Raw genomic sequence first — 23,873 nt, forward strand, 5'->3', positions numbered from 1 at the left:
GAAATGATTCTTGTGCAATACTTCTAAAAAACCCAAAGAAGGGCGATGAATGAGAGGACGAAGCTATCCTTCGAAAAGTGAAAACGGCAAACACGCTGTGGGATCCGTGTGTTGAATGCATCGTCATCGTGTGCTGGCGTCACATTTACGCACGCAGTAACGTCGAACATATGGAAAGGGCGGTGCTGTTAGCATAACACTCGAAAAGGCACGCAAATACCAAAAGCTTTCCGCTTAGTTTCATACCCAACGTGGGGCGCGATGCCAAAAACCATCGAACGAAAAAAAAAAAACGGACAGAGAAAAAGAGAGAAAGGGAGAGACGGTGAAGGAGAGAGCACGGCGGCGGGACGCGCACTGAACAGCACGCTCCAAGCAGACAGAGAGCGCCCATCCCCCCTCTCCGCGTTCTGCGAGTTGGGTGTCGACGTCACTTCCGGCTGCGCGCATACGTCACACTAAGCGCCGTGCACTTGGATGGTGAAGATCTCGCTTCACTTCTCGCCCTCCAGGCGCTCTCTCCCTCGGGTGTTGCGTTTCTCGACTTCCGGCGGGAGCCGTGCCCAACACCCAAGGGCCTGGCGGCTACGGTCTCCGTCTGCCTAGTCCCAGGGTTGCGCCGCATCCGAGGAGATCCGTCGCGCCGCACCTCCGAGGCTCCCGTAACACCAGGTAAACCTTGTGCGCTCATTTCAACGCCGATGGAGCCGGCACGCGCTTATTTTTGCGAGTGGACTGCCTTTTTTACACGTAGCGTGACTTCACGTTCAGCTCTGCGCTCCCGGTAGTCGATTCTCGAACGCGAGCATTAATGGCCTCGGTGGTTCAGCATGTTCAGCCCATGTCTCGTTACTCGTTGCTCTTCGCTCGATGACGATGTACCGGTGCATCGTATTGGCCACGAATATGCATCTTATTGGATTAGTGCCATCTAATGTCCATTGTGTTTCACATCGCATGGTCATGTTTAGTCTCAGCAGGCAAACGGACACATAACTATACTTCAATGCTAAATTCTTACTGTTGATGCAAAATGGTAGCGATACTCATAAAAAGGGTAGTGGGCAGAATTTGGACGACAATACATCTCCGTCGCTTAGCTTTCGAACGTTGACGTGAGGGTTTCGCGACCAAACCGTCGGACTTTCTATTGCAGTGTCTGCGTGATAGGACGTGTGAAAAAATGATTCTGTGACAATCGTCTGATCTGTTATCGTTTTGGTAGTGCTACGCGCAAAGTTATTGGTTGCCACAATAAAGGTGCAATTAGCATCTTTTTTGGCACGTCGAAATGCTCAGTACAACACATTTAACGCCTTTGTGTCGTTTATGGAAATGTTTTCGAATAACTTTCTTCTGTGAAGGAAAATGTCGAGCTTGGCCAATAATATTATTGACCTTGAGAATGGTAATCCAGGCCGCGCAATACGTAAAGGGTGGTACAGCTCCCAGAAGAATTCTTGCTTTAAACTGATATGCCGTTGTATTTGAATATGCACACGACAGATTAATACAGAAAATCGTGACTGGTCAGTTTCTTGAGATTCACATTGACTTCTTCACTGTGATTAATGGCTTCTTGAATGAAATGCTGCAAATCTGTTGAGCGTGCATATTTTACACTGAAACGCACACATGATAGTTACACATTTGCCTAGTAAAAGCGCTGGTTGGTTTAAATTTTCCCATAGTTACCCTGGCTGTATTGGAAGTTTCGAAGTTGTGTTGATAGTATGAGTGGGTCAGCGGTTCAGCTAAGTGGAGTACGGCACATCTGCTGTACAGTTTTGTTGAACTGCTTAGCTTTGTAGATGCACTCAGGTCGCCAGAGGATTGTACCATAAATTGGGAGAGTTTCTTTTCGCAGAATTGAAATGTAACATTGCAGCGCAATTAAATTGCTCGATCGTAAAATGACGAGAGCGTTCTAGAGGTTACTGCGAATGACAGGTAACTCTGTCACAAGGGATACAGCACAATAACTACTCAATTGTTTCATGTTGGAGCAAGCGTCGAGCAGCTACGTGATCGTATGTGACTTTTCTGCAATGGTTGTTATGTCGAAGATAGGCAGTTTTAGGATGCATCCCATGACAAACAAAGTTCCCGGTGAAATGCAGCATTACGAATTTATAACAACTGCTTGGTAGTTTCTGTAGAAGCCAGTAACAGCCCACGTTTTGACCCTTTACTCGTTTAGTTATCCTCTTAGTATTCATGAGCAACGGCATGCATCGATAAATACAAATAATACGTTTTTGGCAGGCGCCTGTCAATGCAAGCAGCTTCGGCCTAACGTATGGACTGCGCGCAGTGTGCACCAATTATAACAAACACTATTTATCGGGATTCTAATTGATGCGCGGTATTGATGTGAGTGAGAGAGTGAGAGTTAAGCGATATGCGAATGGCAGGGAGGTTAACCGGAAGATAGATGTCTAACATGCTACCCTGCGCTGTGGAAGTGGCAAGGGGAGACAGAAAGATCAACAAAAATGCACATACATAGAAACAGGGTAGTCGAATATAAAATATTGGTTCTACTATAGAGCACTTCACCCAGCGTTAGCTTCTGCAGCTATCACTGTCAGCACTAAAAGAAGCGACGATGTTAGGGTACGAAATAAGAAAACCAATCATCATTTGCATCAAAAGCGAACATGTTACAGTCATGCTAGCGTTCTACAGTACCCGGCGAGTCGGCTTAAGTCCGTACAAGGAAATGTGCGGTGCAGCGGGACTTTCACGCCGTCCCCGTTAAACCACGCTCCTAACACCTCACGTCTGGAGCACCTTTTCCTGGAGTAAATTCTATGGCTACAGGAGCGCGTGCAAAGATGCAGACTCGGAGTTCACGACCGGAGTCCTTCCGAAAGCACAGGTGCGCCACATCACGCAGAACGTGAACATGGATAAACGCACATTTGGATGTCCACTGGACAGGTGGTGGTAGCTGTACTGGGACACCTGCCAAAATTTATACGAAAAAAAAGGCATCACGAGAGGGAGAGTATGACGCCGTCTCGCCAAGATATAGCTGAATGTCAACCTACAGAAAGACAAAACTTCGTGACAAGAACGCATTTCCGCAACGACGCCTCGAAAAATGTGACGCAATGCGACGAGCGCTGCAACCGTGTGCGTCAATCTCACTCGACGTCCGATGTTCGCGTACGGGACATCCGAAAAGGCTTGCCCTGCCCGTGGTGCGCCGTGCCCGAGGCCCGCCACCATATATAGTCGCCGCCGCGGTGGTGGGCGCTCTCAGGAGCCGTTCGTCGGCCGTCCTGTTGCCGTCGTATTTTTAGACCGGACCCAGGAGTTGGGACGGTGCACACAGCGGCACTCCGGCCACTCGCAGTGGCGAATGTGCACGCAAATGTTTGCCGAAAAGGCCTTGGAAACAAATAACAGTTGTGAAGACAAATAAAGCCGCATTCGTCAAGCGGGAGAGTTAAGCGTAAGCATTTCTAAATGCAATGAAGCTGAGATAGAACACTCGCGGAATGAAACGCGTCAATCTATGGGGTTTACTCGTGTTCGTAATTTTGTTTCCTCCGTCTTCAGTTCGTGTGACATGGACGTAATTCTGGCTCGTACACGACATGGACGTAATTCTGGCTCGTACACTTAGACCTGCATTAGCTTAACGATCAGTTTAATAGCGATGTCACGTGACTCTCTCGACTAATCGCACATATGGTGTGGTCTATTTTAAGGTTTCTCTGTCACGTTTCCCTCCGTGGTTACATGTACTTACATGTATATGGATCGTGGATATCGTGTATATGAAGAAAAAAAGAAGGGAGGATGCTTATGGTATTGCGAAAATAACTAACGGAATGTCGGTTCCAACAACTAATCGATCTTTATAGATCATCATCAGTTAACAGACCCGTAAAGCTCCAAATAACATTACACAAGGGGGAGGTAGGTGAATGCATGAGAAAAGTATAACAAGAAATGTAAGCCTCATTCTAAAGCCAGGAACAAAAGTTGATAACTAGCACTATTTAAGCATTTCAAAGGTACGAAACATTAACTGTGCGACCACGTATTGTCCAGCAGCACTGAAAAAAAAAACTGGCATGACCAGAAATGGTAACAACTCCATTTAATAAAGTAGCGAATTCGACAGACGTATAAGCGTCACAAGAGACGAATTTGCTTGACACTATGCGCGCCGCAGGAAGAAAAAAACTTTGCAAAAGTTGTCCCTTCTTGCAGATATATGAGTGCATTGTAAAGAGTACAAACTTTTATGAGAACGCATTGCGCAGCACATGTGTCAATATGATCAGATTACCAGTCTTTGAACAGGAACCTGACGGTAGTGTTTGTTATTTAGGGCCCGTATTCGTGAGAATGCTGAAACTGTTTGTAAGAGCAAATGCCAGGAAATCACGATGACGCACATATTGTTAGGGAAAGCGGCTGGTCAACAGGGAACAGCCCTTAGGAACTAAAGTTGTTGTGAATTTAACCACAGTTTTATACGGTGTCAATTTTCTGTGCTCTTGTAACACTGGTATATCGATTGAAATATGAATAATTCGGAAAGATGCGAAACAAATGGCAAATGAAACCTTTCCGTTGAGAATGAATACAGCTTCTGTTTGAATAAGTTCTCTGATGTTGAGTTATCATTCAATGAAGCAACCATGGCATTAACTTTTACACGAGAACAATACAAGGAAACTTCAATTCCGGGTGAATATACGTACCCGGTAAATATCAGCGACACAGATAGCAAATAAATCAATAAATAAATAAGTAAATAAATAAATAAATAAATAAATAAATGAATAAATAAATAAATAAGGAAACCTGTGGTGTCTGGCTGCAACTTGTAAATTCCGGCAGTATTAAAACTTCGCCTGCGGAAGAGCCCACTGTTTGAAAATTGTAACAAAAATTGATACAAGCAATAAGGGTGCTGGACGACAGGAAGGCAGCCAAAAAGAACTATCTAATCAAGAACCGTGCAAGTGCAAAACAAGTGAGCTACTATTTTCCAAAGAAATATTCAGATATTGATGCATAGCTCAATTGCAGCGTGACAAAGCTAGTGAAATTCAGAAGAAAAACATACAAGGGCTGCTTTCTGAATAAGAAGTACTAATCCCAGTTTCCAAAGAGGGTTGCCGTGTCACTAGTTTAAACATAATGACGTCCCTGAAATCCTAGATGGGGCTGAATAAGTAGTATATTACAGCGTTAGTCACACACAGGAATCAAGCAAACAGTTCTGAGCAATCCGAAGGAAGCTACGCTTGAAAAATTGAAAACGCAAAACGTGGTCCTGCCACTGTGGATTCCGGAAATGGATAGGTACGAAAATGAAGACATCATTCAAAGAATTGGACACGAGTTACGAATTTCCGATTCTATAACGTGAATTATGTTAAAAAAAACATGATTACTAAACTTCAAGACGAAGCAATATTAAAGTTCCCGATAATCACTGCTCGCACGGACACGAGATGGCGGACATTTTGTGAAATTTTTTTTTAATGTTGTACCTTAATATTCGACAGCTTCAGCATCTACTGCCTCATTGACACTGCTTCTCTTTTTTTTTTCAAGAATGCCTGCTGCATTTATTCTCAAACGTACCGTATTCTCTTTTGCAGAACTATTCAAGTCCAGTAAACAAACAAGCCTAACAACATGGGAGACGTAAGGTGAGTCCAGATTGAACCTTGCGCAACCTCAGTGGACATATTATGTAGTATCCTTTAGTTAGGAGAGTCAATTTACTCTCATAGAATCGCTCTGGCACATTACTATAATGTTTTAGACCTTACCCCTTGAAGTAAAGTACAAGCCAGTTTATCTTTCAGTGCGTTCAACCTTTCGCAAGGAAATGCCCACCAACTGATCAAACAAAATATGTACCCCCATCTATACAGCAGAAACTATCCCTCTCTTTTCTAGCTGGGGCAATGCTGGTAGAATTTCGTTATTCTAGTTAAATAAGAAATTCATAGTTAGTAACAAGTCTGAGCGAAAAGATTTGTAGATTTTTGTGCCATACGATGGCTTAGAAAACCTTTCAAATGATAGGTTGCCTTATTGTGGCGCATGCTACTCCTGCGTTGTTCCCTTCTCCAACCATGGGAAAAAGAGAAATGAATGAATAAATAAATAAATAAATAAATAAATAAATAAATAAATAAATAAATAAATAAATAAATAAATAAATAAATAAATAAAGAAGGAAAGAAAGAAGAAAAGAAAGAAAGAAAGAAAGAAAAGTAATACTAAGTTATATCGAAAACGTTCATATTTAACATATGCATCACGGTGCAATGAAATTATTCTTCAAGTTTTTTTAGATGCGTCTGTAAAATTTCGTGTAGGCAGACAGGCGGCAAATAAAAAACATATAAGCGGACCTAAATATTTACTACTTGCAGCCTATAAAAATAGCACCGAGAATTGAAGGGAAGTCCCACTGATTGGACATAAACCTTATGCTGTAGAGTTATCCGTCAGTAAAAGTTGGGAAAGGAAATCTGTAAACAAGTCGGTAGATATAAATATTTGTGTAAAAAAGTCTGAGAACATCACCGCCTCTGCACGTTTCAGAGTGGTTTAATTATAAAGGTTCTTCAGGGCAGGAATGTGGTGTATCATAAGCAATGTGACGGTCTTTGCTCGATTGCTTAATTCGCAAGGAAAATAAAGAGAAATCACTAAGGTATGAAATCCGTCTCGATAATCCAGCGGTCTTAGCGCAAAAAATGAAGAAAAAAAAGGACTATCACCCCGCTGCTGTTCCGTGGCAATTCAAACCATTGTTCGGAAAATAGAAGTTCACATCTTTTACGTGACTGCGTATCGCTGATGCTTACTAGCCCGTTAAGCTTCTGCAAAACGCACGCAAGCGGAGAACAAACCTGTGAATTATTTGAGAAACTCACAAAAATTGTGTTGTGTATATTATATCTAAATAAACTTTGTCTTTGTTTCTTGGTACTTGCATTTGATTTTACGTCACACTCCTGGCCATAATAGTACACAAATTGAATGTCGAGATCAAAATGTAAAGGGAATCTCTAATATTAATGACACAGGGGGCTAAATACATAGCGCGCTTTCACATACAGTGAAGTATACTTCCAAGAACCGGACATAAGGGTAAGAGAAGTGGCGTAAGATCAGATGTTAGTGAGTCTCCCATAGAACAAGACCGTCGCACTCGTCATGAAGACAAGACCCGGAATGCCCACTGTCAGGTAAGAAAGCCAAATTTTTCACTGTTGATTTTTTCGACGAGGTGTCCGCTACGTTGAAACGAGAGGATTTCATTGTAAATAACTCGCCAGTTTTTCATCAGAGTAGTAGAATGCTGTTCGCGAAACAATGAGAGAAAGCGGTTTTCGTGTGTTGTTAGCGGGTCACATAGCGGGTCACCAGCAGAAGCATTTTTATCTCCCAAAAGATAATTAGAAAATTTAACTATTTTCATGGAGAGTGCGAAGTATTATAAGAAACATGGCGCTATCTATGTAAGGTTTATTGACGAGACGCTATATTGAGTGTTAACGAAGGAGTGAATAGGCTTCTCACAATCTGTCCTCTTTATTTTTACAGGTCACATAGCTTTTTCAATACCGCACCTTAAAGGTAAGTGCGTGCATAACTCCAGGCCAGTGTGAGCGCCGATGTCTACAGTCACGTGAGTTCGTTTCAATGCGTGCAGATGATTCCCTCTCGTTCCTTTGTGAAGTAGTTGTGTTGTGTGTTTAGTGTAGTAGTTGTAGTCACTGTTGTACATATAGCACCTGGAGTGCATTTCATTGTGAGTACACCTGTACTAAAAAAAAACGTTTAAAAACCTTGACAGGTACTTTCTTTTGCACAAGTCAGATAGCGTTGTTGACAATCGCAGTCTCGATAAGGCTTCTTTAAATGTACGCTTTGGCACTAGTAATTGCAAATAATGTTGGGCAGAGCTAAGATAACGAAGAAGGCGAGTCTGTCGTTTGGAAGGTGTAACTGATATCCTAATGTGATTCGGTTAAATAAAACGAAGCTAACGGAGACGGCAGGATACAAAGGTAACGTACAAGTATATTTCTGTGCTACGACCTCGTTTGTGAGCTACCTCACATGTCCATTCTTTTTCCACATGGGACAAGATTTTGCTCATGACAAAGCAGTTTAACGATACAGAATTTAGTACGATCCTCGAAGCTGAATTTAGAAACAAGGCTTACATATGAACTAAAAGCACCCTATGGCAAAAATTCCGACGCCCCATTTTCACAAGAATTAAGGTTCCTGTTGCTGCTGCTGCTTCTTCGTAAAAAAATGAAAAAAAAGACGTATCGCAAACCATTGCATAGCGACATTTGCTCAGGCAAATATGTATTTATACTCACTCTTGTGCAGAGTAACAGCAGATCGAAGTGGGATATTTATATAGAATGATGCACTGACGTTTTTCAATGAAGCCATCACTGAAAACTATTGCGGTCAGTTGATTGTTGCCAGCGTCCCAATTATCTTCTTTCTCTAAATATTTCCTATATATCACCACAGGAAGGCACTTATCGATGTATTACTTTGAAGATCACTGAACAGCTGGTTTTTGCTTACAATAAATACGAAGATGTAGCACAGAATCCATCCCGACTAATATGACATGTCCACTGACTCCTAAACGTTTTTTTCAAGGTGTGCCTACATGTTGGTTGCCATAATATAGGCTGGCCACGTTTTTATTCTTTGCGACTATTATATTATTATATTGTCATTACGTGAGATATGACATGCTTGGCAGGAATGTTCATTTTTCTTTACTAGCCTCAAATTATTGGCTATTGGGCGGAGCAATTTGTAACTACACACAAGAACGTTAAATGGTAGATAAGCGCGCACACAGGAAGTATATGCACGTACACTGAAACTTAAACCATAATGTGCCCTTTAGAATACAGGCACCTGACATGGGTCAAAAGCGGGGTCTTTCTAAGTTCATTCACAAGCCGTATTGCCTGTAAGATTTCGTAAGGACCATGCAGTTTGGAGCAGCAAAATAACTAAAGCTGGAAGGCATTACAGAGTCTTCGTAATTTAAATCCTAAGTTAGCAGTCACAACATGCATTATTATGTTTTACGACAGTTCGAACGTTTATCCTGTAAAAGCAGCCTAAATTGCCTACACGTTATACAAGAACGTAGATTTCCGGAACAGGTTTCTTTTCGTTTTTTTCACAGAATGATTTACGGAGTCGAGAATCCTCTAATTTTCTGCCCAGCGTATCGCGATGAAATGTCGGCGCTTTTCGTGAGCCTTTCCTCTTCTTCCAAGCATTCCTCCTGTTCTCAGTGTCTCCTATTCCCTGTGTCATTCCTCACATACACACTTATCCTTCGTTAGCCCTTCCCTTGCGTCTCGTGGAGGGATTCCTATGCCGAGACCTTTTGTTCGTTTGCCTGCCTAATTGTCATTCCCTCGTATTGTAGTTCCTATCGTATTGCAGCCAGGAGTCCAGGTAGGGATCCCTGGCTGCTATGTGAATAACCTCGCCGGCCTGGCGTTGTGTTTGCTAGCCGGCTGAGACATGCGGGCGTGCGGAGCGTAGTAGTAGTGCCAGCTCCGTTATGCGCCCACAGTGTTTACCCCTGACTAATCCATTTGTGTTTCATGTGTTAGACCGACGCCGATCGCAGGAGGAAGGACGCCGAGGATGCCCACAGGCGACTCAAGGAAGTACGTTTGCCACTGAATGAACTTGTTGTCGGAGTGATAACTCGGGGAACTATTCCTTAGGATACTATAGCATACGCGTGCAGCTTGACAATGTTGGCTTATTGCTGTCGAAGATGCCTTAAATACAGAAGTATTCATATCAATAAAACAAGCACAGAACTTACATTGACTTGGAATGTCGACGCGCTGCTGTAAGCGAGTTAGATATTTTCGGTTGTAGCGTCAGGTATGCCTCTGATATAAAGGGCTACTGCCACTACAAATAGGATACACGAAAATTTCTATCGGCAGCTGAACGCAGTCTTGTCACGATTAAGTCATTTTCATTTTAACGGTTAGAAAGCCGCGCTTCACCGCAATTTGGTAAGAACGACCGGTGTAAATTTAACGAGGGCGGACGCGTTTTCCGCACACTCAACATACCACCATTCCAAAGTATCAACGTTTTGTAGATTGCACGTGTTGTAGTTCTCCTCATGATTCGCGATTCTAGTCAAAACTGATAAGGCAATGACGCTAAACATTTATTGCTATGTTTGTGTCAAGTTCGTATGTTGCGTTCAGTGCCCGGCGCTTTTGAAGACAAATCCGTTTTTTATGCTGTGTTGTGGTACATGCTGCACTCCGACGAAGCCCGCCGATACAAGCGCGACGAAGAAATCGAAACGCTGCTGCAAGACTAAGCTGTGCCTACGCTGCTCTTTGCTAACCATGCGCCAGTCCAGGTGAACTTCGTTCGCATGCTGCAGTACGGCTTCTTCCGAAGACGCATGCGCATTCTTCGCTTGCCTTTTCTGTTTGCTGCAAACAAAGGTAACGTTCCACACTATGTTTTCTTTAATTTTGCCAAATTAGAAGATTCTCTTTATGTTTTGGTTGCTCTCTTTATTTGCTGCTTTTGCTGCCTGATAAATTATGTTTTGTATTACTGCATTAATATTTGCAGTTGCTTTCGCAAGCTGTGTGGCTCGCATTACAAATGGTATAACGGCAGGCGTGATCATGATTAGACTAGGGGTCTTGCAATGTCGATTGCAGACATTTCTGTAATTATGAGCCCTCTAAGTATATTTAATATGGCTTATATCTTTGTCTTGCTTTCTTGGTGCATGTTTACGAAACTTATGTGCGTTTGCGTGTTGCAATATATGTTGTCAATATATATAGTTTATCTTTCAACCGAGAAAGATAAACAAGCACACTTGTCAATATTGCCACTGCAACGTATTTAACGCAGTTGGAAAACTAACGAAGACACGACAAGCTGAGGACCAAACGCAAGTGCATGCCCCATGTGTGCGCCATGCTCTGACATGTATATTGGCAAAGAGGTTTACGAAACTTATTTGTACAATTTCCGACTTACACTTTGTCAATAACCTCGCAGAGTACTACATTTTTGAACTGGCTTGTTTATTAATAAAGTTGGTTATGACATTGAGCTAAGCAGAATGGTATGTCCGCTATAGAAGCCTTGCGAAATTAAGTAAGTCGCTTCTGTGAGTAGCTTACGATTCAAAGTACGATAGTGTCGGCCATTCTCGATTAACCCAGTGGTTCACATTTTAAATTTTTTTAAGCAAACAATGTTGACGTAAAATACCGAAGGCATCTGTCAGTCACCCCTTCTGAATGTTTGCACTTGCTTCTCTCTATAAACATCTGCAGTGCGACGTCGAGAGAATGGTTCTAGGGCCAGTTTACCGTTCGCGCGATATATTTTGACTGATTAGCCTAGCAATAGTTATAACGTAGAAAAAGAAACTTCATAGAGATAAAGGAGGCGGGGTGATGTAAGCTCGTTAGATTTCGTGACTCGTTACATAGTCAATAATGAAGTTTTTGAGTGAGTCCACGAGTCCTCGTTCGCTGTTCTTTTTTTTCTAAATATGGAAACTTGTGGTACTTACGCTTTTGCTGTTGCCCATCGGCTCGCAGGAGGAGAAGAGAAAGATGGAGGAGAAGGAGAGGAAAAAGGCCGAGGTGCGCAAGCGTCTCGAGGAGGCGGCCAAGGCGAAGAAGGCTGGAGGAAAGCGCGGCTTCATGACACCGGAACGCAAGAAGAAACTCAGGGTGAGTGGAAACTTGTTCTCCCGATTAATCCCGCTGTTGATGAATCAGTCCTGCGAAAGCCCTCAGGGTGATGGAAGGTTTATAGAACAAAGACAAAGACCTATTTAGTTATTTGCAGTGATTACCTTGCCTATTCAGTGATCTCAGATTTGCCATATTCAGTGTGCTCACGCTTCGAGTCGTTGAACGTTGGACGCTGCAGTCTGCTAGCTTCCTGGTTAGCTCAGGTGGTAGAGAGACCGTCCCGAAAAGTCAATCAATGGTCGTGTGCTCTATCCCGGGACCAGGACAAATTTTTGTTCAACTGCGAAGTTTTCTTTGTGATGAACCCATCTGGGTGTCCTTTGTAGCTTCGTGTTACACTTCGGTGGATGACAATGTTTTCCCTTTCGCGAATCCCACCCTCTGCGCCATTTTCCCAACGATCTTAACCTTGAAAATTCGCGCATCGACATTTGTACCGTCGGCGAAGTGTGACTTTGTAGTTTCTTAATTCACTCTGCGTCGTCCCCGCCAGCGTGGCATACCACCTTTCTTATGTCATTGCTCGCGGTGAACGACCGCAACATCGTCACCATCGAACACCCCCTCGGCATCAGTATTTTTCCGCCACTTGCTGTAGTGGTGTATTGTCTATGGCGTTGCGCTACTGAGGCCGAGGATGAGGGATCAAATCCCGAGTGCGGCGGCCGCGTTTCAATGAGGGTGGAACGCAAGAACGCCTGCGTACTCTGCTTTGGGTGCACGTTGAGGAGAACCAGGTGGTCAAAATTAACCCGAAGTCTCCCACTACGTCGTGCTTCGTAATCGTATCCCTTTATGGCCGTTAAATCTCCAGCATCTAACTTTTCATTAAGTTTCCCGCCGATGAAATGTTGAATTGGCGTACACTCAGTACGCGAGGAGCCACTTTTCATGTGCGCATGTGATAGCCACTGAAGGTGGCACGAAGACAGAGAAAGAAAGCAAACTTTATTAAGGCGTATTACTTATTGAAACCCTGGAAAAGTAGCTAGTATGGTCGCGACACGGTTAGCCCCTCTTCCAGCACGACTTAGCATTTTGGAACATCAGTCTTGATCATATGCTCTTAGGCTTCGAGCCTCGAGCGTGGGAGCTTGCCGAAAAATCGTTCTTGGTGGGGGGTTGGATGGGCAGCCCCATAGTACGGTATCTTGGTGTGCGTTAGTGCTTCTCAGTGCCTGCAGTTAAGTTTAAACGTTTGCTTAGAAATTTCTGCGGCCCTTTTAGGTCTTAACACGGATCGAGTCTGTGCCCGCCGTAGAGCCGTGGCGAGCGCCCGGGAGAGAATCGGACTCGGGAATGCATACGCTCTGCGCGAATCCTTGTGAAATTGAGTTAATTCGTCATGTGTGATGATGGGTTTGTGCCGGCCCTGCGGGTCGAATGATCCCACCTCCATGACAGTTCAGTGAGCGCGACAGCAACCACATTCTTTCTCCGACTCCACAGAATCTTCTGAGGAAGAAAGCCGCCGAGGAGTTGAAGAAGGAGCAGGAGCGCAAGGCCGGGGAGCGCCGGAAGATCATCGCGGAGCGTGTTGGCCAGCCCAAGCCTGTGGATGGCGCCAACGAAGGTTTGTCGACACTCCAAATCGTGATTTAATGTTTAGCCTTGTGCAGGACTGATCGATTACGATGAAAAACGCGCGGCGTTTCTGCTTTGTGACACGTTCCAAAAGTTACAGTGAGTGTAACTTTTGAATGTGTTTTCTGTTAATTACGAAAAGCGGGTTCTACCAGCGGTTACAAGGCATAAGAGAAGTGCCTGTGTACTGTGTGTGCGAGTAATCCTATAGGTAAGCAAGGACCTATGTGCTTGCGTTAAATATCGTCATAAGCGTCGTTCTCATGCTCCAGTTGTTACATGCCAACCGCAAATTAGGCTCCATCAGGGCCAATTTATTTTAAAAACGAAAAATGACAAAGCTGCATGCTGGTGCGATCGACATTAGCAGAACTAATAACTACGTAGAAGCCCTGAACATCTTACGATCACAACCACTGTACCCTCGACAGGCTATTGCGACTTTCTTTTCTTGTTTTGTGTTTTTGTTTTTCTGCCTAGGCTGTTGGTAGAATGGTTTGCAGTAAAGACGAGTGTAAAGTCTAGGCTTGCGAACAGACTGGCGCAGCGCTACGTCGGAACCAAACCAATGTTGTAGTGGTTTTAAATTGTTGATAACTTTACGTCTCTTGCTCCCACGCACCTCAGCCACCCTTCAGGGAATCCTCAAGCAGTACCACGCCCGGATAGCGGCACTAGAGGACGCCAAGTACGACCTGGAGTACGAAGTCAGGCAGAAGGACTTCGTGGTACGCCCACCTCATTGAAGTCGGCTCCGTGCCTCGTCAGCACCGTCATGCCATCTACACAACAACACAACCAACGCAGCGCGGCCCCAGCCGGCCTACACAGCCCTACCCCTCGTAATCCAAGAACTTAGAGCTTCCCACGAGGGTGTGCTATAGTCGGAAGGCATAGAGATCCTTTGAGCAAAAGAATGCAAGTACCGCGGTCCTGCGAACAAATAGAATAGCGCAGTCTGAAATCCTCTACACTGTGTTTTGACTGTAATTGTTATAATCAGGCTATATGCCTGGCCTGCCGGAGCAAAAGATGCAAGTACCTCGGGTCGTGCGAAAAAACCTAATTGTCCGACAGGCTAGGCATACAGCCTGATTATGACGATTGCAGTCAAAGCACAATGTAGGGGATTTCAGGCTGCGCCTCCAGCCCACGGATAAATTGAGTTTTTCCGAGGCAAGCGTTCTTTGTATACCTTTGCTCATTGGCGTATTTGCCTGGAGGAAGTGAGCTAAAATCTACGGAACGTACTTACAACAATGTAACGCTGTAACTTGATTATAGATTTCGTATTGGGGATTACAACGCCTCAACAATCCTTAGTACTCTAAGCCCTTATCTATACTTTCGCGTAAGCACACCGACGCAAAGTTAGAGCCACAATTTATATAAAAAAGCAACCATAAACCGCATAAAACGATCTTGTACAAAAATGGAAGTTCGAACGAAGAAGGATTGTCGGAACTTTGGACACTAAGCGAAATGGCATTCAAAACATTTAGTTTGGCGAGAATGATCTATAACGCTAAGCTTTTAGCTGTGGGAAGTCTGAAGGAAAACCGAACCGACGCCTTTTGCTGGATACCTCTAGGGTAAACAACGGCGCTTGCTAACCTGCGATACTTTTTTTTCTTCTCTGAAGCGTGTGACATACGTGTGTGCTTAACCAAAAGCTGCAACGCGGTGCCTTTTTGCGCCTTAAAAATTACGCCGAGTGTTTTGTACATAAATGATGCGTAACTGTGTGAAGCTTTTCTCTCACCTGTTTTCAAGAGTGCTGCTGTGTGCCTGAGCTGTAACTGACGCATTCGCTGCGAGTTTTAAAGCTGTTTGGCTTGCGATAATGGCATAAAATGTTGCGTGTTACCTGCTGACTGATTTCAAACTTCATCGGAAGCGTGGCTAATATTTTCTTTTTACAGTGGCACTGAGTGAAAGCTCCATTAACTATACTTTTGTTTCAGGTCACCATCAGCTTAATTTCTGCAACTCATCAGCGATGGCGACCACGCTGGATTATGCCTGTTAACACTGAAGTTTGTTGAATCTGACAGTGTGGTGTGGCTCTGCAGCCCCCACAATGCCCAGCACCGAAACATTTCTGGAATGTAACATTCGAAAAGAAATACCTCCCTTCGTATTATTCTTATTTGGTGTGGGGGAACAAAAGACAAACTTAAAGAGGAGAAACGAAGGAAAGTTCCGGCACCTACCACCGGAAGGAGCACAACTCCTGTTTTATGATTGCACTGTTGCTGAAAAGAAACGTTTCTGAGCTGAGCATTATGGTGCTGTTTGATAATCTGCTGCTCTAATTATCAAGGCTGCTTGTGATCTAATCAACCGCTTTGCTGTGCTTCTTGCCAATCAACGGCGTTTATGAAATGAGTCAAACATTCGAGGCAAAGCAGCCTATAACTTCAACCAACAATCGGTATTTGGTAATGGTTGGTCCCACTCATGGCTTCGTTAAAATTCGTACGAATGCAAAATGAAACTGCCGGCAAGAAGCGCAGTAAAGCTAGTACGGCTGTTGCTCGACAAACTAACCGAGAATTTTTTTCATGCTTTGACTACTTTCACGGCTGCGACCGTACTACAGCCACGCTACAGGCCATCTGCAAAGAATACTACGAGCGATTGTGCAAGCTGGAAAGTGAAAAGTACGACACTGAGTACTTGGTCAGGCAGAAAGACTATGAGGTCAGTGACGTGAGAACGCATGTCTCCCCTATCGTCCCCCAAGTACTGAAGTAAAAAAAAAGCCCCTGTACACATGGATTCCCCCGTTACACACTCATACAGGAATTATACTTTTCTCTCTCGTTTCTGAAAGCGAAGTTAGACTGTGAGCTAATAAACCGACCCAAATTTATGTGAACGATCTCTTTGAGGAGGTTCTCGTTTTGAGAATATTCAGGAAATGTTTAAGCTGAGGCTGAAGGATGCTGAATCATTCATTTTAGATAATATTAGATGAAACGACAGCTATATCAACAGTTTGTGCCGCATTATTTTAGGCTATATTGGGTGGTGTGCTCACAGTCTAGGTTCGCACGTGCATGAAAAGTGTGTTGTTATTGCATCCACAATAATTTAAGAAATAGCTGTCACGTACGCTTGAACGATGTGCGTATGTAGACTTGAAAGAAATAGCTGAGCATTAGCTCGGAACTTAAATTTAAAAATGGCTTAGGGAAATCTTTGCCAGAGATGCGGAATATGTCGGATATTAAAGTGCACCTCTTCACGAACCAATTAAAGCGGGGAGCTTTTTGAGAGAAACTTGTGTGGAAGAGTTGTCGGCAATGGAATGTTGCAGCAGCTATTCTCTCAAGGCGCTCTCTTCCATCCTTTCCTGGCAGGCGTCTTTCCAATGCATGCGAAAAGATGCCTGTCATGTTCCTCCAACCACTGCGCCAAACTTTTGTATCTACATCACCTCGATATCATTCGCCGCGACTCTCTGTCGCACCGACCAATCTCAGAGGCCATAATCATAGGTCATAGCATCTCCGCTCCACCCCAACGTAATAAAAAAATAGCGGCTTTTGCTTCGGGCGGAAGCGCAGTTTAATCAGTTTGAAGAAATCTGGCCAATGGCCAACTTGTGCTAAAGTGCATTCCAATTACACAAACATTGAAGGAACTTCGGGAACGTGTGAAGGAAAAAGCAGGCGGTAATTTGAACAAAACGCTGCGATACCTGTTGCCACTACAGCAACAATATTTGGCACAGATTTTCCTGAGATCATTGCCCTTGTCATGGTCCATTTATCACGTTTGAAGTGTTACAGGCTTCCTTTAAAGAATGTGCTCGGTTCCTTTAGCACATCTTCGCTAGCAATTTGGCAAATGTCCGCAGTGGTGCTCTGTTAATGCCTGTGTTCCTTTACAAATTCTCCATGAGAAAATTATTATAAAATTAAGCCGGAATTAGTAGCCATACAACGTAACTAGTTGCTGTCATAACCGAGCAAGCTACTGAAGTGGCAGCTCATTTCGATTTATTATATAAAAATGATGCTGACATAATCGAAAAAATTCCAATGAACATCTTATATGCCGAAATTAAACGCCGGTTTCAACAGTCTTCAAGGATTCGATTTCGGGATCGTGCACGTTTCTAACCGGCTCTAAATAAAACACCCGAGGCGTTGAAGCTATGCCAAATATCCCCACGTTGTGAAAGCTCTGTTCGAGAGTAAATTCTTCGGTTAACATAAACTGTTTTGAATTTTGGTTTAAATGGAAGCACCAGGCTTCATTTACAAAGATAGCGAGCACTTCTGTGTAAATAGACTTCATAAGACGAGTGAGGCACGATTGCTTGATCCCGTACATGTCTCGGAAAGTAATTATCCTTCTGGGATCCTTTCAGATCAATGAGTTGACCATCCAGGTGAACGATCTTCGTGGCAAGTTGTAAGTGCAGTATTTCTGTACTAAAAATACATTTTTTATCTGGTGTTTATCTGCTTTGGCGACCTCGGATCTGAGGGTCAAACTCTTGTAACCTTACCTCCTACCTTACGTTTCAGCGTGAAGCCGGCCCTCAAGAAGGTTTCCAAGTGAGTTGACTTTTCTTTTCTTTCCTGACATACTGTACCTCGGTAGCGTCAATCCAACGTCTTGAAATTACGCTTTACAGGGAAATCAATATCATTGACCACTTTTATATTTTTTCTTAGGTTCGACAAGCTCAAAATGATCGCCAAGAGTACCTCGGAGGTTGACTTCAGGTCAAACCTCAAGGCAGTCAAGAAAGAGGCCTTCAAGCTTGATGAGGAGAAGCAGACGGTAAGATTGAGCTTTGACACGGCTTAGTTTACCAACACGATTATCAAGATGTATTATTTATATTTCCGAGAGACTGCAAGTCGATCTGGACCAAGCAGAAGGGGTAAAGATATAGAGCCAGAAAAAAAAACAATAAAAATGCAATATCTTCGTCGACGAACAAATGACAGTCAGCTTCTAAAAGTTCGACACCAGCAATTATTCCGTTCTAAAGAATCAATACTGTTTAACAATGACAATGGCAGAGCGTTCCGTTCGCCTATAGTGTAGAGAAAAATGAAAATTTGTTTAAAAGCGTTAGTTCTTGCCTGATAGGAAGTTAAAGATTCAGAGTGGTGCCAATGAACGAACAAGTCAGGGCGTGATGACATGTTAGTTTTGAGGGGAAAAAGAAACTCAACCTGAGCATTTTCCACCGAAGTTTCAGTGGCTGGATACACTATGAAGTTGCGAAAAACCTCCAACACCTGACGCAAATCAGTGCTCCTCTGGAAAATGGTGAATAATATCGCTATATAAAGTAACATACAGAAGTTTGCTGGGTAGGAGCTAAAGAAATACGTTAAATGGAAACTGTTTGCGGTAGTAGAAACAAAGTTGAGATCACCCGTGCTTTCAGGACATATTGCCCTATAGCACCATTGCGTGTCTATTGGGTGAGCACTTGTGAACCCCTACACCAAAGTTTTGCGTAGCAGTTCAATATTGCGAGTATAGTTCATGGAAGCATTACTATAGGTAAACTTTTGTCAACGTTGGTTATCGATATCACCATTTTTCCTCACCTCTTCTTTAATATTGTTCTTTGTGTGATGTTCCTCCTGACATCATGAAAAAAGCTTTTTATCTGAATGCACTGTTCCTCGAAAATAGCAGCGCCATATTAAGTCAAACCCTACTCGTAAACATATCAAACACGAAAGTCTCAGGCAACAGTTTCTCTCTATAAAAAAATAAAGGCATAGTGTGCGGAACACTAGTGTCTTTTGTTCACGTTGCTAAATACTTTCCAACTGGAGGACAAATTCGGAGTCAACTTACTTTCGCAATTACTTTCGCAATTACTTTTTCTGGTGTTTGCTTTTATGCTGCAGGTACCTTTTGCAGGTACATACTAGCAGCCAGCAGTACCTAGTCAGATTACATACGTAGGAGCATATATTTCATCATTTTTACGCAATGTGCATAAAAAGGCAGTGTTCGTTTTGTTTTTAATTTTCATGCAAATAACATCTTACCTGCGTGAAGAAAACATAGATATATTTAAATGCTCACTAGACTATGAGAGGTGCTGCGGAGAGGGAAGCGTGCGTTGCAATTTCTTTTTCCTCGTTGTGACGTTTATTTTTTCTGTGTCTAAAGTGTGTTGTTGTCCTGAGTTTGTCTTCAGTGTCGTTGCTGTCTTGTCACCGCTACAGTGTGAGATGTTGTCTTTCTGTCTCCAGGTCAAGAAGGAGGTGCCAGAATGGGCCGCGAAGTAGAGGTTCTGAAATTTGAACACTGTCCCACATTGTTCACTCTCTGTAGATCCAGAAAAAGAATGCCTCACTTTACCCAAGTTGCACTCTAACACACAATGAGGCTCAGCGTGGGTTGGCTGTGTCACTCGAAGTAATGGGTCTCTAAATGTAGTTCATTTTGAATCTCCACGCACGCTACCTCCCAAATTTTTGGAAAGTATGTTGTTTGAAAATAGAGGAAACGGTTCGTGAATTATAGTATATGCCAGTTTAACGTTCCCCTGTGATTGCAAAAGAAGCGAGCGGGGATAATGCGAGGCTTTGACAGCAAAATATCGGCTCACTTTAGCTGTCTGCTTCTTGCTACTAGCGCATCATATCAGCACATTCTTTTAATACGATCGTGATGGCTTTCGCACCAATGATAACTGATAATAACTCCTTAATATAAATTCCACATGGCCAGCCCACGTTGAGTTAAAAGTCAAACTTAATTTTTACTCCCCGATTAAACGATCCAGCCAAAAAAAAAAAGAAACGTACTCTTTCCTAAACCTATGAGCCCAAATCTTTCTTGGCCATTTTTGAATCCTCTCCGCACAAGCCAGGGGCCTCTATTTTGCCCCCCATGAGTAATTTGAAGGACTTTCAGCCGCAGTTTCACATTTTGAGCGTTTTGCTACGATTTTTAAAAGGGACAGTGATTCCTATTCCAGAGCTTTCAAGCTAGAATTTTTTATTGCAGTCTTTGGCGGTTTTCGGACATTCTGTGCCCCAAAGGTCATCGGTCGATAAGATAAGAAAGCATGCTAACTTTTTGAGATCTGACCGATGCAGTTTTTTGTTGTTGTTCTTTTGGCGTGCAAAGACTGCACAGTCTTTTTACTTCTGAAGTCAAAGCGACGGGCTCAAGTTTCTCACTCTTCACAGTGGACACATTTTGTGACGTTGCTGTGGTTGACTGCTTCCGCTTGCTAACACCTTTTTCCTGCAAACACTTACGCAGCACTAATCCCATTGCTACCAGTGTTTTTGACAGAGTCCCGTTGCAACTTTCTTGGATTTTTGTGACCGAGTAAAGGATTTTGCAAACTGCGCATCATATTTTGAAATCGGCATTTGGCTTAATCTCAAGTGAGCAGCCAAAGCTGACTTTTTACTGCATTTCCTGGTAAAAAAATTTCTTCATTTGTTGTTTTAAATTAATAATTTATTGAACTGTAGCACACATATTTTCCGAAATTTCTAAAAGCTTTCTTTAGTCGTAATGTCCCTGCCAACATTAACACATCAAAGGGGATATCCGCTCCTTTCACTGCACATTCGGGAAAGACAATGACCCTGACAATATCCGCTACATCGAAGTGGGAACATTTCCTTGAACCCGCCCGCCGTGAGAAACTGCAACATAGGTGAGATGGTTATCTGCTTCAAGGAAGCGCCTAAACCCAGGAACTATGGAATTTACGCTGTGTAGTTTGTTTCTAGTTATCTGGCTCAAGTTTACCCAGTTAACAATTACACAGAAAGAGTAAAGTATTATTATTACAGCTAAGGAGTGCACTATCACGATGTTTAATGCCTTTAGATTACCGCAAAGTAAAATTCGCATCTCTGTAACTTAGGCCTTACCGCAATACGTAATCAACAAGATTTTTTACAGTTAGGCTTTATAAACCCATTGTAACGTGCGATACGCTTCATTTAGAGTGATTTTGATTTTATGACTAAAAGATGTTTTCGCGAAGACAAGGCGTGTGAGCCTTAGACTAAATTTGGGTTAGAATGTAGTGTTTCATCCTAATGGCGAAGCGGCACTCGAAAGCATTCAAGATGACCTGGCCAATCACAGCAACATTCAACCTTGTTTAATCCGAGGGATAAATTGTCCAATTTTCTGTCCGCGAACGAATATCTCGTACAGCTCGTTGCACTGTTTCAGATTTTATCTGCTTAAATGCCTCGACTAAAGAAACTGCACATGTTGTTTGTGAATGACGAAACGGCTGAGCACGTACGTTTATTGCTACTTATACGGCAGCGAGTCGGTGGCTAGATGAACTGCAAGTACTTAACTGCGAAGCCGAGTTTATATTAAACTCTGCATACCTTTTTTTTTTTGCGCTGCAGCTTGTTACTAAAGGATTGAGCGTTGTCATGGTGCCTACTTTTTGTAAGTGACTGTGAACCGAGTTTTTCGCAGAAGGAACGCAATGAAGCTTTTTTTTCCCAAATGCCAAATGCCGCTCACGTTATAACACTGCTTTCGCTGGCTTGGGCCGTGGCGAACGACGTCATTCAGCAAATTAACTGGATAACAATAACAGATTGCTTTGTTGCTAAACGAGGTTCGTATGTCTTAACTGCTCGTGAAATCGCTGAAGTGAGATAACGAAACGAAAACAACCAGCGCTGATGCTTACACAACATAAACAATGAATCATAAAGCTTGTAAGAGGCACGCGTGCTTCTTTTTTTCTTCACAACGCTCTAAAAATCATGTGCACCCGCAAGTACATGCACAAAATGTTACAGAGTGGCTATCTGTCATTAGTAACGGTGCTTGATATACCTAACATGGCTCGTTTTGTTTAATTACGTACGCTTTCGACCGTGCAAACTTGCGACAACGCTGAAGTGATATTGCCTGCTTGCATTTCGATGGCGCAAATGCAACGTGGGCAGAGGCGTGGCCTTAAAGAGCGCAAATTCGCAAAGACTTTCGCTAAAATATTTACTGTTTTTATTTTTAGGAAAAGAAACCAGAATGGGCCCTCGGATCCAAGAAGGAGAACGAGGAATGAGCGAGGAAATGCCAAAGATCACGACAGGGAAGTCCACCACAACGAAGCACCTGGCGCGACAAACAAGAAAAAAAAATTGCCAAAGCCCTACGTCCCAGCACACGAACTGTCGCTTTTGCTTCCCTGGTCGAAATTTCTTTTCTTTTTCTGTTATATTTGTTTTTCCCAGGAACCATTCATTTGTTATATGCCTTTAATTATTTTGTAAGCGACACGAAGCTGTGGTCGGAATGACTTCTGAATGAATAAACAACGGTTACAGACGGTTATTTGCCTGAAATATCGGGCGTGGTTTCTTAAGTTACTCCATATGTCTTTTGTAACACCTGTTCGTTGTGGAGAGATTGTTCACTCGTTTTGTGTTGCCATCTACATCTTCTTTCAGAGCAGAACCACAATAGTATTTCCTACTTATTGTCTATGTTAGCATGCCTTAACGTTCAGCCTTCGCTGCTGCTCCAGCGACGCTGCCAACACGCAGGAGTGTTTACCGAGTTATTTGACGAGAGACCGAGGTCCACCAACATTAAGCAGAGAAAATGCTGGTCTTTGCTATTCAATTACCAAGTTCATGATGAAGCGAGGGCTGTACCATCACGGCACGGCGTGCGCAAGAGATGTGACGGTAACAGCGTTCGTCTGCTCATCTTATTGCTAACTCTACAGCTACTGCTTTAGGCAAGAACCGATCTGCGGAAGAACAACTTCTGCCAGCTTTTTGTTTTGATGCAAAAAAGAATGAAAAAGAATGGGCGGTGTCGAGATGGAAAGCATGTGACGGAGGTGGAAACAATAACACGTCACAAAATAAAGGTACAAGAAACAAGAACAAGCCTTGTTTTCTGATTTTCTGAATGATTTCACTCTGCACAATGTAAACAGCAATAGAAACTAAGTATTTGAATGACATCAGTTTATAGGCTTCTTCATATGCACACTTCTCTATTGGTGATATAACAGAGTATGGATGCAGTGTAAGCTACGCACAAGCTTCCTGCAGATCAACCACTTGTAGCAAAGCAGTATGGTGGCATAACTTTATTAAGAATATATATTCACGTTAAGAGCGCTTTTAACCCTTTTCCACCCCTCCCCCCCCAAAATAAAAGGAAAGAAAGAAAAAAGATAACAAAATATGTCATTAAAATCTAAACACAACAGGATAGTGATGATCCGCGAGCACAGTGAAGATTGCCATTTACAATAACTGTTATGCAGACTTCACAGAGCATGTACTACAGGCTTCGCATAATTATATGTGTACGTGGTAGATAGTATTACTACTGTGTATGTGGGAGATAGGATGTTGCACCAACAACTGCATTCAGGAAATGAAAACAGGGGATTGGAGACAAAACAATAATTCCTTCACCCACAAATCATGCTTTTTTTTCAAGGAGAAT

General features: G+C 43.0%; 1 protein-coding gene across 4 annotated transcripts; it reads left to right on the top strand.

Annotated features, from left to right (window-relative positions):
• The first annotated feature begins 519 nt into the window (after positions 1 to 519).
• LOC139046652 (troponin I-like) lies at positions 520 to 22,739 on the top strand. 4 transcript variants are annotated; one of them, XM_070535693.1, is made up of 11 exons: positions 525 to 672; positions 5,634 to 5,679; positions 9,669 to 9,725; positions 11,664 to 11,798; positions 13,272 to 13,395; positions 14,034 to 14,134; positions 17,788 to 17,831; positions 17,948 to 17,977; positions 18,098 to 18,206; positions 19,652 to 19,689; positions 22,420 to 22,739. In XM_070535693.1, exons 2-10 carry the CDS (start codon positions 5,671 to 5,673, stop codon positions 19,685 to 19,687), a joined length of 645 nt encoding a protein of 214 aa, XP_070391794.1. In that variant the 5' UTR covers positions 525 to 672; positions 5,634 to 5,670; the 3' UTR covers positions 19,688 to 19,689; positions 22,420 to 22,739. The 4 variants fall into 4 exon arrangements, with proteins under 4 accessions (XP_070391793.1, XP_070391794.1, XP_070391792.1 ...); XM_070535692.1 differs by lacking the exons at positions 14,034 to 14,134; positions 19,652 to 19,689 and adding an exon at positions 16,009 to 16,109 and having other exon boundaries at positions 520 to 672; XM_070535691.1 differs by lacking the exon at positions 19,652 to 19,689 and having other exon boundaries at positions 527 to 672.
• The last annotated feature ends 1,134 nt before the right edge of the window (positions 22,740 to 23,873 follow it).

The sequence above is a fragment of the Dermacentor albipictus genome, chromosome 3, assembly GCF_038994185.2.
Source record: "Dermacentor albipictus isolate Rhodes 1998 colony chromosome 3, USDA_Dalb.pri_finalv2, whole genome shotgun sequence".
NCBI classification, from domain to species: Eukaryota; Metazoa; Arthropoda; class Arachnida; order Ixodida; family Ixodidae; genus Dermacentor; species Dermacentor albipictus.

What these genes read in the sequence shown, in the direction of transcription:
- LOC139046652 (XM_070535692.1), top strand. An exon ending in AACGCAAGAAGAAACTCAGG is followed by an intron (nt 11,799 to 13,271) that starts GTGAGTGGAAAC and finishes CCGACTCCACAG; the next exon opens with AATCTTCTGAGGAAGAAAGC. An exon ending in AACGATCTTCGTGGCAAGTT is followed by an intron (nt 17,832 to 17,947) that starts GTAAGTGCAGTA and finishes CTTACGTTTCAG; the next exon opens with CGTGAAGCCGGCCCTCAAGA.